Source organism: Alexandromys fortis, unplaced genomic scaffold (assembly GCF_014885135.2).
Source record: "Alexandromys fortis isolate MF-2015 unplaced genomic scaffold, M_Fortis_MF-2015_v1.1 scaffold_154, whole genome shotgun sequence".
Taxonomy (NCBI): domain Eukaryota; kingdom Metazoa; phylum Chordata; class Mammalia; order Rodentia; family Cricetidae; genus Alexandromys; species Alexandromys fortis.
In genome coordinates, this window is record NW_026068040.1 from 2,605,341 (window position 1) to 2,624,258 (window position 18,918).

The 18,918-nt window shown below is 42.5% G+C and overlaps 2 protein-coding genes across 2 annotated transcripts in view; one reads left to right on the top strand and one right to left on the bottom strand.

Moving 5' to 3' along the window:
• Irak3 (interleukin 1 receptor associated kinase 3) overlaps positions 1 to 18,918 on the bottom strand; it is a 93,135-nt gene that overhangs the window by 61,577 nt on the left and 12,640 nt on the right. The gene's annotated exons all lie outside the window — the stretch shown is intronic.
• Positions 964 to 18,109, top strand: Tmbim4 (transmembrane BAX inhibitor motif containing 4). The gene is made up of 7 exons (XM_050165513.1): positions 964 to 1,142; positions 6,758 to 6,866; positions 8,117 to 8,222; positions 12,099 to 12,132; positions 14,338 to 14,455; positions 16,809 to 16,854; positions 17,825 to 18,109. Exons 1-7 carry the CDS (start codon positions 1,046 to 1,048, stop codon positions 18,029 to 18,031), a joined length of 717 nt encoding a protein of 238 aa, XP_050021470.1. The 5' UTR covers positions 964 to 1,045; the 3' UTR covers positions 18,032 to 18,109.

Consider the following 18,918-nt stretch of genomic DNA (forward strand, 5'->3'; position numbering starts at 1 on the left):
GGAGATTAATTCATCATTTCCCCCTGGCTTTTTCCTGAATTCTACCTTTGGCCTTAGGTGGTCTGGCCTGTTTTTATTTTATCTCCAGCCTCATTCTTTGGCACCAGTCCCTTTACACTACCGTGTGAACTTTGACCTCTCCGCTCTTTGAGAACCTGCATCACCTCCCGCTGGTGGGTTCCTGCCTGTCTTTCAAGATAAACATAATTCGCTCAAAAAGTCTATTTTATTTTTTATTTTTATTTATTTATTTAGTTATTTTATTTTGGTTTTTCGAGACAGGGTTTCTCAGTGTTGCTTTGGAGCCTGTCCTGGAACTAGCTCTTGTAGACTACGTTGGCCTCGAACTCACAGAGATCCACCTGCCTCTGCCTCCCAAGTGCTGGGATTAAAGGTATACGCCACCACCGCCCGGCCTATTTTATTTTTAAAAATAATTTACTTATTTTTATTTTTTATGTGCATTGGTGTTTTACCTGCATGCATGTCTGTGTGTGGTGGTCAGATTCCCTTGAACTGTAGTTACAGACAGTTGTGAGCTGCCACATGGGTGCTGGGAAATGAACCCAGGTCCTCTGGAAGAGCAACCAGGGCTCTTAACTACCGAGCCATCTCTCCCAGCCCCTCAAAAAGTCTATTTTGAAAGAATGCTCAATAAGTGTTTTAAAATAATTGCATCAAAGTACATTGCTGGCGTGATAGCTGAAGAAGTGGATAAATGAGAGAGGTTGCTGAATTCTTACATGAATCCATCCATCACGTTTTCCAATTGTTCTGGGAAAGGCCTAGAGAAACATTTTGCGGAAAATCCTAGAAAAGTTTCCCTTCCGTTGTCGTGGGAGGGAGCAGCCGGTCTCCTCCATCCGGGAAGCAACCTCTTGTTATCTAATGGGGATTTTTCCGGGCGGGATGNTCGACTGCTTCGGCGCTCTCCCCGGCGAGGCAGTTCGGCTAGTTTTGTCTGGCGGTCATCCCGGAAGTGGGTGAAGGCGGTTGTGGTCAGAGCGGGCTCGCTCGGGCGGGCTGTGCGGGTGCTGCTGGCGACATGGCCGACACGGACCCGCGCTATCCCTGCTCCTCCATCGAGGATGACTTCAACTACGGCAGCTGCGTGGCCTCGGCCAGCGTGCACATCCGCATGGGTACGAGGCGGGTGGCCAGGGGGACCTGGGTGAGAATGAGTTTGCCAAGTGACCCGAGCGCAGCGCAGTTCCCACGGGCCGGCCGGGGCGCCTGTGCCAGCGCTTGCTTCTCAACTTTCTCCCGTGGAAGGGTCAACGACGACGGGTCGAGACCCACAGGTTGAAAACCGCTGGCTGATGGCAACCGAGACTTTATCACCCCAGTCATTAATTTCTCTCCGTAGGGTCTAGAAGCCAGAATCCCTTAAAATGATGGCTTAGAAGTTTCCCAGGTCAATGCGTATGTCCTGGCAGCCTTCCTCTGAAAAGCTATGATTTTTCATTTAAACTGTCGGGTGTCGTGTAAGGAAGCGGAATTCCTTGTCCACTACAGGTCAGCTGTTTACAGAAGGTGTCCCGGATTTAACCTGCCTGGGCAGCTGAAACCGGTTCTGGAAAGATAAAAAAAAAAAAAAAAAAGGTGGTTCTGGCGCATCAAGAATCTTGGCACCTAGCACGATATTCCTAAAATGAATTTTGAAACTATTTTGACAAGTGAGCTCAGCTTTTAAAATGTATTAATTATGACAAAGTGCTTGTGGGAGAAAATATGCCACCCTAGCCACTTTTGAGGTGCAGCAACATAGTGTTAAGTTGTGTGTTGTCTTAAGTGTTCCCTGCCCAGAACTTTCTTGTCTTTCAAAGCAAAAGTGAAACTGTATCCATTCAATAACTGGGCGTTGCTTACCTCCTCAGCCCTTGACAACCACCATTCTACTTCCAGTCTTTATGAAACTATTAGGCATGTCTCAGGAAAAAGAAATCACACAGTTGAGGCTTCGTAACTGGCATCTTTCTGTTAGAATAATGTCTTCCGGGCGCATCCATGTCATAGCGTGTGTCTGTCCGACTTTCGTTCTTCCTTTCTCCTGTACCTGCGCCAGAATGCCATGGAGTTGAGATCCATGGGGTTTTTTCACCCCTCTGCTTGTCGTTACCTGCTTGGTGCCACGGTGTGTATTTGATTCCCCTCCTCCTCCCTTCCATGGCCTGATAGCTCATTGGCTCTCGCTACTGAAGCATCTTCCACTTTCTTTAGTGCCAGTGTGCTTCCTTTATCTGCCTGTAAGTTTGGGCCGTTCCAGATAAAACTGTTTGGTCGACACCCATGTGCAGGTTTTTGTGTATACATAGTTTCAACTCATTTGGATACCAAGGTGCTTGACAGCTGGGCCATACACAGAATGTCTTTTGTACTGTAGGAAACCCCGAGACTGTGACCCTGCCCTACTATCAGCAAACAATGAAAGTTCTTCCTGTTCCCAGCTAGAATTTGGTTTTGTCAGTATTTTGGATTTGGGTCATTTTAATAGATTTTTCATCACTTATTTTACTTCCTGGTATATCTTTTGCAAGTGTTTTCTCCCAGTCTGTAGCTTGCTCTTTCATTCTCTTGATGGCACCCACTGGAAAAATACTCTATTGTATGTGTATTTCATACCTTCATAAAATGTGTTTTGATCAAATCTACCCCCAGTTTCCAACCTCATTAGTTCCTTTTACCTCTCAACTTCATATGTGCCTTTTTAAAAGAACCCGCTGGATCCAGAAGTGCTTCCTGTGTGTTCATGGGAGTAGGGCCTGTACTGACTCATGGGTGGCCACATCCCTGAAGAAAACTGACTCTGGCTCCCTGTCTTAGTCTGTGTTCTAGTGCTGCACAGAGACACCATGACTAACGCAACTCTTATAAGAAAAGGCATTTGATTGGGGCTTGCTTACAGTTCCAGAGACTTGGCCCATTATCATCATGGCAGGGGGCATGGCAGTGCACAAGCAGGCGCTGGAGCAGTAGTGATCCACAGGCAGAGAGACATTGGTCCTGGCATGGACCTTTGAAACCTTAAAGTTCACCCCCAGTGATATACTTCCTCCAGCAAGGACCTGCCTCCTAATCCTCTGGTCCTTTCAAGTAGTGACTTTCAAGTAGTCCCTGGTGACTAAGCATCAAATATATGAGCCTGTGGGCCACTCTTATTCACACCACGACACTCCCCTAGTTGCCATCAAATGCCAGTAGCTTCTATGATACACCATTTGAATCATTGCTTTTTCAATTGCAATATTTCATTTTTAGTCAATTTTTTAGTTTGTTCGTTGACAGTTTCATACATGTATATACTATATCATATCCAGTCCCACTACCCTCAGCACCCCTTTCTCATCTTCTTGACATTTTTTAATTAGTGCTTTTAGTTAATTAGTTAATTAGTGTTTTTAGTTAGTGCTGCCCACATTTGCATGAGAATGGGGCCATTTACTGGAGCCAGGCAGTAATGAGCCCCTCGCTCCCACATTCCATTTTGCCTGGCTTGATCTTGTACAAGTCTCATGCAGGGAGCCATAGACTCTATGAGTTCCTGAGTGCAGCAGCTGGGCTGGGATGTGGGATGTGCTTCTCTGTATGTGTTGCTTTCATTAGTTGATAAACAGTGGCTTAGCAGAGCAAAGCCAGACCATAAATCTGAACAGAGATACATAAAGAAGAGTAGGCGGAGTCAAAGAGATTCTGCCGTGTAGCTGCCAAAGGAGAAAGACGCCGCCAGAATCTCACCGTGGTAGGCCCCAGCCTTGTGATGATACAGAGATGAGTAGAAATGAGTTAAGATTAAAGAGCTGGTTAGAAATACTCCCCAGGCATTGGCCAAACAGCGTCGGAATCAATATAGTTTCTGCATGATTATTCGGGCTTAGGCAGCAGGGAAACAAGCGAGCAGCCTCCGTTTACAAGGCTGTGTCCTGGAGAAAATGTTCCATAGCATTCATTCCTCCCATCTTGCTCGCTCTTACATACTTTCCATTTCTCCTTTAATGTTCCTGAGCCTTGGCAGGGGGTAGGGGAACTGAAAGAGATGTCCCTTTTAGGGGAGAAAGGGACAGGGATGGGGAGGGGGGAGAATGTTTGCACTTAACATTCAGATGTTCTCAGTTCCTGAACTGTGACGTACACTGTGGCCTTTACATATATGGCCTTTATCTCTTTGGGTTCCTAGTTAACCTTTAAAGTCACAAATCATTGTAGAATTTTGGCAAATGCATCTTCTGTATCCATCAATAACAACTGCATTTCCTCCATGTCTATCATTCCATAAATGTGGTATATAGCATTTGATTGATGTTCATGTATTGAACCATCTTGCCATTCCAGCAGTAAATCCCACTTAGTCACGTGGAGTGCATTTAATATGCCACTGAATCTTTTTTGCTAGTTGTTGTTGTTGTTCAGGGATACTGTTTCTGTATTCACCAGGCAGGTTGTGCTGTATTTTGTTGGCTCTTTATAACTTTGCTGTCAGGACAATGCTGCCTTTTCAGAAGTGTTTGGAGTAAGAAGGGAGCCAGTCTGTGTAGCAGATAATGGGAGTGGATAGGACTGAAAGCTTCCTGCTGGTCCCAGAAATGACGAAATGAGACAATGGATCACTTCAGGGAGGGCCAGGGACAGAAGGTGCCAGATATTGCAGGAAGCGAAGTTCCTGGAGAGATGGTACTGAGATGTCAGTGCAGCGTCTGTTAGACAGGGTACTGATGTCTATAGCAGCGTCTGTAGAGATGGTACTGAGATGTCCATAGCAGCGTCTGTAGAGATGGTACTGAGATGTCAGTGCAGCGTCTGTAGAGATGGTACTGAGATGTCTATAGCAGCGTCTGTAGAGATGGTACTGATGTCAGTGCAGCATCTGTAGAGAGGCCTTCATGAGGAAAGACTTAAAGCATGGCGGTATGTTTAATAAATGTACCTGATTTTTCTCCAGCAACTCTGTGCTAGACACAAAGGTAGATAAATAAAAGTCTCGCGGGCCACATTGCTGTCCTAAAACACTGACTTGGCCAGGGCCTGAAAGAGCTTTCTTGTGGCAGCATAACTTAATTCTAATGTGCCAAATGCCAAACTTGGAGGGGCTTTTGAGAGGTCTCAACAGTCTGAAAATGGGAATAACCTGGGGAGGCTTCAAGAGGAAGTGGGAATCCCGTGGTGCCCACACTTCAGATGTGAGGTGAGCTCATGGGGAAAGAGGAGATTTTTGATGAGCTGTTTAGGAACACACACCAAATGTCACAGCGGGAAGTGTGCCCATTTAAAGCGGTGCTAGGAAATAGTGTAGTGTCGTGGGAAGAGCCTTGGCTGAAGGGTCTGAAAATTAAATACTGTCTGTTGGTAGTATGTAAAGTCGTGCTTTTGGTCACTATGATCCCTTTATCTTTAAAGTAAACGTAATTGCTGCACTGTAACAGGATGCTTTAAGGATCAGAGAGGTATTTAAACACAGAAACTTCTCTAATTTGGGCTAGAAGCACCAAGTCTGGATTTTGGATGGAACTGGAAACTAGGTTTCACAATCCCTAGAAGAATCAGACAATTTCTGTTTAAGTTAACTGTTTTGTTTTTTAAAATAGTTTTATATCTAATTTACTTCTGTGTGGCTCATGTGACTATAATAGTACTGAGGGTGTGTGTGACTAGCTGAGTATGCAGGAACATCTTAGTCAGGAGCCCTGGAGACTGGGCCGGTAACAGAAGCTGACCGCGTCTGTGTTTATTAGAGTCTCAGCTGTTCCTTTTACAATTAAAAGGCTAAGCAAAATGCTTCCTTTAAATATAAGCAAAGTAGCTGTTTATAATATACACGTTTTCTGGAAGATACTTTTGGAATACTGTACTTCTAATCCAGGGTCACTGGTGGAAAGCAACGAACCCTAAAGTTATAATAGAAAAATTATATGAGAATCAATTTCTGAATGTAGTATCCACCTTAAGTACGGAGTAGGTCCATATAACTAGTCACTGTGATGCACCCCCTATATATTAGTGTGTTAAACTAGTCTGTCTTATCATTATGCCATGCACAGCCTGGGAAAGTTAAGATACTACTATCTTGTACACTCATGAATACAACCTTATTATTCACAGGTCACATTGCAATTTTATATGCTCACTAACTGTATCTTACATCTAAGAATAGCTGTTGTACAACTTTATTACAATCTTGTAAAATGTGGTCATCTTCAGTAGTGTATATTACCATAATTGATTTCGCCACCATCTCTTGAGAGTTACCATCCTTCCTTCAAATAATAATAATAAGCTAAATGCACTTTTAATTTGGTTGGCGATATCACCGTTGACTGCCCAGCAGGCAATCTAGGAGGTTTCCTTCTTTGCACCCTCACAGATCCTTTCACGAAGCCTTTTGAACTGTCAATCTGATAGATCAGGGAGTGGCCAAGTAATATTTCCAGCTTTATGAGGCATATAGATTAAGATTAAAGAAAAATGTCTGTGAAAACATAGTTTTTCAGACAGTACGATAGATAGCTCATTGGGTAAAAGGGCTTGCCACCAAGCCTGCCTATTTGAGTGAGGCAGGTCTTTGGACTGGCATGGTGGAGGAGGGTTCTAACCCTGGCATGGTCTCCTCTCCTCTGCATGTGAGCCATGGCACATGCCCCACTCATTCACCAAACAAACAACTAAACATGCAAAAAAAGAAACAAATTTTTCTAAGAAATTTGGTCCTGACAGGGGGACAAATATTTTGGAAAATCATCATATGTCCTACTTCTCTCTCTTCCAGCCTTTCTCAGAAAAGTCTACAGCATCCTTTCTCTGCAAGTTCTCCTAACTACGGTGACCTCTGCCGTGTTCCTGTACTTCGAGACTGTGCGGACATTTGTCCATGAAAGGTAGGAGAAGGCAACAGCTCGGAGCCATTTCCAGATAGTTCATCTGTTGAGGATGTTGTTGTCTGTTAACTTTTAAAAAGGCCATCATCTAACTCCTAGGAGCTGGATTCATTTTTTGACAAAGGAGAATATTTCACAACACATTATTTTCCCTCATTTTAGCTTATAGTTTTCTAGGGTCAAGCCATCATCTCCCGGGTTAGGAGTTTGTACTGTTGGCTGCTGAAATGGCTGAGCCCGGAAAAGCATGCCAGCCCTCATGGGACCCATAGGTAGAAAGAGAAAACTGGCTCCTGTAGGTTGTCCTCTGACCTCCACACATGTGTACCCGCACTCAGACACTCCTGTCTCTCCTCCACGACACACAAACACAATTTAAAAAAAGAAAAGAAATAAAGAACTTTGCTGCATATATCATAGTCGTTTTGTTTTGTTGTATTTGTTACTGTATTGTCCCCCAAGCCTAAGACTATACCTGCAAAATAAAGTTATGTGAAGAATGTGTGGTTTTGTTAATCTTGTTTCATTGCTAGAATAATTTTACTGAGAGGGCTCTAGACTTAGCTACCTAGCTAGAGGACTTGTTAAAGATCTTCCTCTCAGCATAAGTATTTAAGTGGCTAAAAATAACATGGTTGTTTTATTTGAAAGAAAAAAATTTAAAAAATGACTGTTTTCTAAGAAGCAGATTGTCTGTCCTCTTCCTACCAAAGGAGAGTCTTAAACTATTAATCGGCTACTCTGGGATGTAATTATTTAAATTTAGGGGATTTATTAAAGGGCTATAATATTTTTCATTTATTGTATTTCAGTTAATAAAATACCATGCTAATTGTAAATGTTACTCCACTGTGAAGGACATTAGTAAACAAAAGATGGATAGACAGGCCCTTCCCACTCTCTTACAGCCCCTCCTACTCCCTACTGCCCCTCCCACTCTTTCACAGCCCCTCCCATTCTCTCAGAGCCCCTCCTACTCTCACAGCCCCTCCCACTCTCACAGCCCCTCCCATTCTCTCACAGCCCCTCCCACTCTCTTATACTGCCTTCCACTCTCTTAAGTCACTCCCCATCTCACACCCATCTCAACTTTTCCAGATAGAAAGTAAGGGTTTTTTTTTTATTTCGTATTGATCCAGACTTTATTCTTGTACTTTTATGAACATAAAAAATCATAGATTTTACTAAATTGTATAATATTATCCCTGTTATTTTTAAGCTTAAAATACTTTTAATGTTATGTCTTTCAGCCCCGCTTTAATTTTGGTGTTTTCCCTCGGCTCTCTGGGCTTGATTTTGGCGTTAACTTTGCACAGAAACAAGCATCCTCTGAACCTCTACCTGCTTTTTGCATTTGTGAGTACTTTGATATTATCTCTGCCATTAGCATTTAGCCTGAGCTTCCAAAATACTCGTTAAAATGTGTGCGTGCATGCGTGTGTGTGTGCGTGCATGTGTGTGTGTGTACATGTGTAACAATGGGAGAATAAAATCGAGCTGTGTCCACAGCTGTTTGCATGACTATATGGGGGTCAGAGCTTGGCACTGGGTGTCTTTTTCATTCCCCACCTTAGTTTTTTGTTGTTGTTGTTTGTTTTTTGTTTTTCGAGACAGGTTTTCTCTATGCCTTTGGAGCCTGTCCTGGAACTAGCTCTTGTAGACCAGGCTGGCCTCAAACTCCCAGAGATCTGCCTGCCTCTGCCTCCCGAGTGCTGGGATTAAAGGCATGTGCCACCACCATGCAGACCCATCATAGTTTCTGAGACAGGGTCTCTCAGAATTTGAATGTGCCATTTCAGCTCGACTTGCTAAGGGGTAAGCTGCAGAAATCCACCAGTCTCTGCCGTCTAGCCCTCAGGACACAAACGTGTCACCACACTAGACATTGTATCTGGTGCTGGGGACCAGAACTCGGGTCCGTGTGCTGGCACAGCAAGCACTTAACCCACTGAGCCATCTTCCCAGCCCTGAAGTTTTAGCTAAAATATATTAGGAAATTACTTACAAATATATGTAGTAGGAGCTGCGGGCTGCGTTCCTGCCACCCAGCTCCCGGCCGCCTGGCTAGCTTATGCCCCAAAATAATGACACACAAACTGTATTCTTTTAAACACTGCTTGGCCCATTAGTTCTAGCCTCTTAATGGCTAATTCTCACATCTTACCTAGCCCATCTTTAATAATCTGTGTAGCACCATTCTTACCGAGAAAGATTCAGCATGTCTGACCTGGAGAGGAGCGGCATGGCATCTGAGCTCACTTCCTCTTCCTCCCAGCACTCTGTTCTGTTTACTCCACCTATCTAAATTCTGCCCTATCAGATGGGCCAAGGCAGTTTCTTTCTTTTTTTTTTTTTTTTTTTTTTTTTTTTTGGTTTTTCGAGACAGGGTTTCTCTGCAGCTTTGGCGCCTGTCCTGGAACTAGCTCTGTAGACCAGGCTGGTCTCAAACTCACAGAGATCCGCCTGCTTCTGCATCCCAAGTGCTGGGATTAAAGGCGTGCATGAAATCTCACATCAAATATATGCTCTTTTAGAACCTTTAATGATTGTCTGCGTTGGTGGTTCTTCTGTCATTAGGATTTTAGTGGCAAATACTGAAGTCACATGACCTGGCTTTGCAACCTTCTGCTTATGTGGCATTTGGCAAAGCAGTTGGGCTTTTTGTACCTGATCTTTCTCACAGATAAGGAAGGAATAGGACACTGGAAACAGTATACAGTTGAGAAGAGCACAATGTCACACTGAAACGAGTGCACCACTCTGAAGTAGTGCTTTTTGAAAAATATAAGTGCCTGCTTGTATACACATACACATACTCACACACACACACCCTGACAGAGCTGGCAAAATTCCCTTCCTTTCTTACTTTGCTGTAGAAGGACAAAAGAAAAAACAAAATCATCTACAACAATAAAAACCAGCGTCAAAAGTGTGTTTTACGGATTTCCTTGTTTGTTAAACCATGTTAGCTAAGCATATGATGGACAGGGTCCTCAACAACCTTCGGCTGATGTTTTCTAGTGAGTGCTCTCACTGCTGAGCAGAAGGGGGGGCCTATCCTTTTCTACAGAGACACCCGTCTTTCTGAAAGGGGGTTGCAACAGATTTGAAGATTGACGTGATTTTCTTTCAAGATTTATTTTTAACCTTACTGTGTAACTGTTTTCCTATATGTATTTATGTTTGTATGTGCACCTGTGCATGTGGAGACCAGAAGAGGATGTTGGGCGCCCTAGAAATGAACTAGAGTTTAAACAGCTGTGAACTACCCTGTGCGTGCTGGGAGCTGACGGCTGATCCTCTACAGGAGTAGCCAGTGCTCTCAACCACAGAACCATCACCCCAGAGCTGTTTTTTTGTACACATTATTATGTGTGTACCTGATACGTGTATATGGAGGTGTTCATGGCACAGGGTACCAATCAATGGAGGCCAGAGGACGACTGTGCAGTTGGGCCACTTTACGTGGGTTGTAGGACTTGTACAATAGACATTTTTAGGGAGTGAGTTATCTTGCTGGCTTGTTCTATTTGTTTGTTTGTGTTTGCCTCCTCCCTGTCTCCTGCTGCAGATAAGGCAGAAATTGAAATCTAACCTAAGGGCTGGACCCTGCACACAAGTGTGTCAGCATCTACAGTGTGACATGAGGACTGCATACTAGTGTGTCACCTACCTGTGATGTGAGGATTACACACTAGTGTGTCAGCATCTACACTGTGATATGAGGACTGCACACTGCACACTAGTGTGTCAGCATCTACAGTGTGACATGAGGACTGCATACTAGTGTGTCACCTACCTGTGATGTGAGGATTACACACTAGTGTGTCAGCATCTACACTGTGATATGAGGACTGCACACTAGTGTGTCAGTATCTACAGTGTGATATGAGGACTGCACACTGCACACTAGTGTGTCAGCATCTACAGTGTGACATGAGGACTGCATACTAGTGTGTCACCTACCTGTGATGTGAGGATTACACACTAGTGTGTCAGCATCTACACTGTGATATGAGGACTGCACACTAGTGTGTCAGCATCTACAGTGTGATATGAGGACTGCACACTGCACTCTAACCCTAAACCCAACCTCAACCCTAACTGTAGCCCCCCAGCCTCCAGCCCCAACCTAACCACACATATCAACAGTGCATTCCATTTCTGGGATCCGTTACTGAGTTCTTGGAATTACCAACCACTGAGGCAGGGTGCTAGTTTCATTGCCTCCGCATCTTTGTATAAGCCCAATACTGTTGTTTTCTGGGTCTGAGGACTGTTGGCTCTAGGTAGGATGGAGTACAATGACTGCTTCCTTACCGTTGTAATTCACAGCCATTGCTGTTACTTCTGCCTTTGCCTTTGTGGTGCAGTGTATCAGACAGTTGATCAAATCTAACTAGAGATGATATAATCAAGGAGAAAGAGAGCCTAGAATATAAGGCTCAATATCTCCAAATCTTCTGTTTTGGCAAGAGTTCAGCTACTTATGACATGACTTAAACAATACAAAATAACTCACAAGAGAGTATCCTGAGCTCAGCCAGCTGTGTAGTTCAGGCACTTCTGAAGTATTGTATAGTATAAGATAGCACGTTGCCCTATCTGAATAGCATTCAGTTTTAATTAAGTGAATAAAGTGCGGGGGGAGGGGGAGCTATGTACTCTTAGAGCACAGTCCAGTGGCTGTGCACCCACTCTGTCATTTTGGCTTAGAATACAGTCACGTGGTGAGACCTAGCTGCAAGGGAGGCTACAAACGCGCTGCTTCATCTGAACAGCCAGGTGTCCAAGTACAAAATCTGTTGCTGGAGAAGAAAGACATTTTTATTGCAAGACTGTTTTAAGGTACTTCATCAAAGTACATAACAAAATATCTTATGTTTATTTTGTGAGGTGTTGAGGGTTTACAGTATCATTTTCTTAATTTTTATCTAGCTTGAAAAAATTTAATTTTCTGTTAATTCTACTTTATGACTTTCCTATTACAGATGAAAAATCTTGTTAAAGCTTAAAGAGCCACAATGAGAATGTAAATCTTCAGGATGCATTGAGGGCCCATTTTTGTTAGAGTAGGATTGTATTGTCCTGCCCTACGTATGTCACAAGGCTTCTCTGAAGCTAACATGAACCCATTCTCATGGGACCATACTGGACTGCGAGAAGTGAGCATGTGTGCGTGAGAGAGTGTCCATTTTTCACCCATTCACTAATTACAGTTTCTTCTCTTAGACACTGTTGGAAGCTCTGACTGTGGCAACTGTTGGTAAGTCTTTCATGTGTTACCATTTTACTGTCGATAAAATATTTTAGGTAACAAGGTATTTGGGGTTAAAGTTTAACATCATAGGATGTTATATTAAAAACGTGGCACAGGGTGAAGATTGCTGATGAGCAAAAATGAAATATTTATACTTTACATAGTTCGGCTGAGCTGAGAGGACATGGAAAAGTTGAAGGGAAACAGAAGGAATTAAGGATAGCTTTTCATTTATGATTTCCTGGTGACTGAGACGAGACACTGGAGTTTATCTCCCCACTCCCTAAACTGCCCACTGAGCTATGATGGCCTCACCCCATGTTCCCCCAAATGCACCCCAGGATACGCAGTCTTTTCCATTTCTGATGCCGTGTGTGTGTTTCCAGGCCAAGAGCTACTGTAATCACCTGATGTACCCTAATAATGTCTCAAATTAAAAATTAAGCAAATCACAATAAAACTCCTGAGTGGTTTACAGTGTGTGTCACAAAGGTCAGCATTAACTGACCGCCAGCAAGTCATTCGTCCTTATGGAAAGTACATTTGTCCCTATCCATTCGGTTCCAGTTTCATTGAATCTGTATCTTTTGTAATCTACCACTCTTTTTAGAAGAATCAGAATACAGATAAATACTAAAAAATAGCAAACTAAGTGGACTGGAAGCTTTTCAGCATAGAAAGGAAGTGAGTGCTATTGACTTATCTGTAGTTTCAGCTACTAAGATTCCTATGGTTGTCATGACAGTGTTGTCATCTGCCCCTCCCCCAGGGCCACCATACCATTACTGTAAGGAGTGTGAAAATAAATATGGTTACTAGAAGTGGAGGTAAAATACACAGATGAAGTAATCTGAGAAGATTATTTTTCTTATGGATTGCAGTTTCTATTCTATGTGATCAGAATGCCAAATTATTGACAAGAAGTAAAATGACTATATATTTTTCTGTCTTCACCTTCCAAATTCTGTAATGCCATAAGCAAATATTTTAATGATTTATTAATAGAAATAACAAGTACAATTCATCTTGGAAAAAACTTTGAATTGGGCTGGAGAAATGGCTCTGCAGTTAAGAGTATTGCCTGCTCTTCCAAAGGTCCTGAGTTCAATTCCCTGCAACCACATGGTGGCTCACCACCATCTGTAAAGAGGTCTGGTGCCCTCTTCTGGCCTGCAGGCATACACACAGACAGAATATTGTATATATAATAAGTAAACAAATAAATATTTATAAAATAAAAAAGAAACTGTATTATTTAAAAAAACAAAACAAAACAAAAAACACCTTTGAATTACTTAAGTGGTTGGGGTTCAAAACACTTAATCCCCTTAAAAGAAGCTTAATTTAACTTTCTGTTAAAAGAGTAGCAGATATCTAATCTATCACAGTGGCCCTCACTGCTCGGGATGGTTACTCTGTTATCATCTATTTCAGTGGCCCTCACTGGTTACTCTGTTATCATCTATTACAGTGGTCCTCACTGGTTACTCTGTTATCATCTATTACAGTGGCCCTCACTGCTCGGGATTGTTACTCTGTTGCAGAAGGGAGTTTGGTGACCCCCACAGCAGTGTGCTCTAAGAGAGTCCAGATGCAATTGTAAAGCAGGCTGTGAGTGGTTCCTGTACCCTGTAGAGTGGGGAAATGGCAGACGTCTTAGATAGCCTTAGTGCCCTTGCTTGCTCCTCTGCCTTGGTGTGGGCTGCTCCCCTGATTCAGCTGTCTAACTACTAGTTCAGGACCCAGGCCACTGTCATTTGTAACTGAGGGACTGCTACAGAGATCCTGATAAAGTGCAAATGAGCCACTCCTGTTTGCCTATAGACCATCTTTAGAACACGGTTAACTGTAAGATAATATGGCTTGCTTTATTTGTATGAGTAACTATTTCTGAGCTTTTAATTTTGTTATCAGTACGGTTTCACTGGATCAATATATTTAAGACTGGGTGAAGAAGTTAATTGTTTTTATTGGTGAATGGAAGAAAGGGAGAGTGGGTGAGGACAGGAGAGCAGTGGAATGACATGATTAAATCTACTGCGAACATGTATGAAAATGCTAGGGTGAAGCCCATTACTGTGTATATATAATCAGTAAATGCAACAAAAACATTTTTAAAAGCTAAAATGTAAGCAAACTTTTTGTTACTGTAAGGCAAGGCTGTTTGGTATTGACTATCTGTGTGTGTTTTAATCAACTTTACTTTTACAGTTACTTTCTATGATGTATACCTGGTTCTGCAAGCTTTTATACTGACTACTACGGTCTTTCTTGGCTTGACTGCCTATACTCTACAGTCAAAAAAAGATTTCAGCAAATTTGGAGCAGGGTAAGTAGTCTTGTCTTATATGCTTCCCTTAAGTTAGATTTTATCAACTCTCTGATACACCATACCACAAAGTCTATCACAGTCTCAACAATGTTTAAAAGTCCAAAGCTCGGGCTGGAGAGATGGCTCAGAGGTTAAGAGCACTGGCTGCTCTTCCAGAGGTTCTGAGTTCAATTCCCCGCAATCACATGGTGGCTCACAGCCATCTGTAATGAGATCTGGTGCCCTCTTCTGGCCGCAAGCATATAGACAGATAGAACACTGTATACATAATAAATAAATAAAAATCTCTAAAAAAAAAAAAAAAAAAAGTCCAAAGCTCAAAGTCTTTTCTGATATTCATACAATCTCTTAACCATAATCCCATCTAAAACAAAATAAAAAAGCAGATCACATACTTCCAACATGTAATAGCACAGGATATGCATTACCATTGCAAAATGGAGGGCAAGGAGCATGGTGAGGAAACCCTGGACCAAAGCAGGACTGAAAACCAGCTGGGCAAACTCCAGACTCAACATCTCCATGTCTGATGTCAAAACACTCTTCATACCCTCAATTCTGTTCAGCTTTGTTGACTGCAGCACACTTTTTTCACGTGGGCTGGTTCCACTCCCTGTTGGCAGCTCTCCTCAGCAGTTACCCCACAACTCTGGCATTGCTGACATTTCGGGGGTCTCCAAGGCAGTCCAGGTTTCAACGTCACAGCTTCATACAACAGCCTGTCTAGGCATCCCTGACACATGCCTGGTCTCGGTGGCTTTCTTAGATGTGGACACAAATTCCATAAACCCTTTCATCCATCCCTAACTCTAAAGCCAGAACCACGAACTGCAAAGCTCTGCTGCTTGCTGGGACTGGAGCATAGCTTCCTCGTTCAGTTACCTCTTCAACAACTTTCTGGTTTTGGTTGTTAGTTTTACTGCCAAAGCTTGACTGTCCTTGAACTTGCTCTGTAGACCAGGCTGCCCTCAAACTCAGAGATCCACCAGCCTCTGCTGGAATTAAAGGTGTGTACCACCACACCAGGCTCTAAACTTTTCTTTAGTTCTTTTCAAAAGTTGGAGACTTAGGTTGGTGAGATCTTGCCCTGCATTCACCACTCCCTCTATTTTAATTCTTAATCCTTTATCTCCTTGAAGGCAGGATTTAGCTCTGTTACACTCCTGGTGCTCCTTCTCACAATATATACATTTTGTATTTTTATTTGCTTAGCTTAGCTTGCTCCTTTTCATTATAAATCTTCATGAGAGTTAACACTAGTAACAACACAATAGAGTCTATACTAGGCTATTTTGAGTTTCCCCTGCCAACAGAATTAATCCAAAGCTCTTCATTTTAGCCACAGGCAGATTCTTCAGACAAGGTCAAAAAGCAGCTACATTCTTCACCAAAATATCACAAGGATGATCTCTAGGCAACATATTAATCTTCTCTACTGTAACCTCTTGAGCAAGTCATGCCCCCACCCACTTCATCAAATCACACTCAACCACTGTTTTCCATGCTCCTACTAGTACGGCCCATTAGGCGGCAATTAAAGCCTTCAACAGCTTTTCTAATTCATAGTCCCAACCAAAGTCCAGATTCCTTCGAACAAAAACAAGGTCAGGGGGCTGGAGAGATGGCTCAGAGGTTAAGAGCATTGCCTGCTCTTCCAAAGGTCCTGAGTTCAATTCCTGGCAACCACATGGTGGCTCACAACCATCTGTAATGAGGTCTGGTGCCCTCTTCTGGCCTGCAGACACACGCACAGACAGAATATTGTATACATAATAAATAAATAAATATTTAAAAAAAGAAGAAAAAAAGAAATAATTAGGGTGTCTAGGCTGTGAAGAGACACTATGACCATGTAACTATTGTAAGGGAAAACATTTAATTGGGGTAACCCGTTTACAGTCCATTATCATCATGGTGGGGCATGGCCACATGCAGGCAGATATGGTGCATCTTGTAGGCAACAGGAAGCGCTCTGATACCCTAGATGTGGCTTGGGCATATCTGAGACCTCAAAGTCTGCCCACATAGTGACATACTTCCTCCAACAAGGTCATATCTGCTCTAACAATGCCACACTTTTTATGGTCCCCTATGAGCTTCTGGGGACCAATGCCATTCAAACTACCACAGTCCCTACTTCCAGTTCCAGAGGACATGATGCCCTCTTCTGACATCTTCAGGTGTCAGGTAGGTGCATGGTACACATACATGCATACATACATACATACATACATACATATATACAGGCAGAACACTCATACACATAAAATAAAAAAGTAAACTTTACAAAAAAAAAAAGTGTTTTCATAATGAACAGGATTGTGAAGTGTTTACATTTTGTTTTCTCCAGGCTGTTTGCTGTTTTGTGGATTTTGTGCCTGGCAGGATTTTTGAAGGTAAGTGTGTTAGGACAGTTAACTCAAATGCAGTTCTGCCTATGTCAGCGTAAGCCATTTGAACTTCCTGCAGAGTTGTCTATAGAGGACAGTTAGAATTAGCTAAAGGACTTATATATAGGATTTATAGGATAATTTCAGTAAAAATCATGGTCTTATATTCATCATTATTGCTGATTCAGAAAGAGATGGTTGCACAAATAAATGAAGTTACACAAAAAGTCTCCTCCTTGTAGCTGCCAACCTCCAAGTGGCACATTTAATTCTGAAAAAGAGGGGGCTGATGAGAATAAAGCCTATACACCTGATGGCCTGAATTCTGTCCCTGAAACCCACAGAGTGGAAGGTGGGGACCAACTCTTGACAGTTGTCTTCTGACCTACACATTCTTGCTTGCTTGCTGTGCTATGCACAGTCTCTGATAAATAAGCAAATATCATAAAAAATTCATTCTTAAAAAGTAACATTTTAGCAGGGCCATGGTGGTGCATGCCTTTAATCCCAGCACTCAGGAGGCAGAGGCAGGTGGATTTCTGTGAGTTCAAGACCAGGCTGGGCTACAGAGCAAGTTCCAGGACATCCAGGACTACATAGAGAAGCCCTGTCTCAAAAAGCAAACAACAACAACAACAAAAGTAACATTTTAAAGCAGTTGATGTTTAGAATGCTACTGGTCATAGTCAAGTAGTAAACTTAATTGAAAGAAAGCTGTCTTCCCGTACATACTTCTGTCAAGCAAATGCGACTTTAGGTCTGCCTGCCTTCTTTCTGCCTGTAACATTCATACATCAGTGCTGTATGCCATATGCAACTAGCCATAGATTCATACGTCAGTGTTCTGCATCAGCAGTGTATGCCATGGTTACACATACAGCTAGCCGTAGGTTGGTATGAAAAGTAATTGATACTGATCTACTGATCTAACGTGATCCCTAAATATGAACATATTTCTTTCATCCCTTGCTTGTAGGTTTTTTTCCATAGTGAAGTGGTGGAATTGGTCTTGGCGTCTCTAGGCGCCCTTCTTTTCTGTGGCTTTATCATCTTTGACACACACGTGCTGATGTACAAGCTGTCTCCCGAAGAGTATGTGCTAGCTGCCATCAGTCTCTACTTGGACATTATCAACCTGTTCCTGCACCTGCTGCGGTTTCTGGAAGCAGTTAGTAAAAAGTAACTGAACGGTAGACAAAGACTGCTTTATGATGGAAAAAGTTTGAATTACACTTAAATATTAAAATCATTTGTCATCTTTCTCGGCATTCTGTGTTCTTCTCCACTTTAGAATCTTACTATTCTCTGTGTTATTTCCAGATTCTTCACAAGATATTAAAATTGCTTTATACTTTTTTTGTAAATTAAGGCAGGGTCTCACTGTGTAGTCCAATGTGGCTTCTAACTCATGATCTTGCTATGTCAGCTTCCTACTTTCTGGGAATACGGGCATATATCACCATGCCTGGCTTCTTTATTAAATTTTTAGACCTAAATTAGCCATACCTAGCAGTTCATCTATAATTCAAAATAATAAATAAATTTAGCATTTCTTTTAATAAGTGTTTGGCATGCACGTGTGTATGTGCACTTTGTGCATGTCTGGTGTTAGCAGAGGCCAGCAGCAGGTGCTGTGTCACTCGGCACTGGAGTTACAGGTGGTTGTGATGTGAAAACTGCCCTGCTGTTCATCTCTTAAAAAGCCTCGCTTAGAGCTGGAGAGAGGGCTCAGCGGTTAGGAGCACTGACTGCTCTTCCGGAGGAACCGGGTTCAATTCCCAACACCCACATGGCAGCTCACAACTGTCTGAAAATGCAGTTCCATGAGATCTGACACCTTCACACCAATGCACATAAAATAAATAAATCATTAAAAAATGCCTTGTTTATAAATGGAAAATCACTGGTGGAAAATCTACTTGAGAAGTGAATGGTGTTTGTCTTAATGGCAGCACATTTTGTCTGGTTAGGCCTTTTTATTTTTATTTTTTACTGTTGGAGTGGTATTCGCATCACTGTATGTGTCCTATGCCAAGCAATGAGAGCTTCCAGAGGAAATATACACAAAGA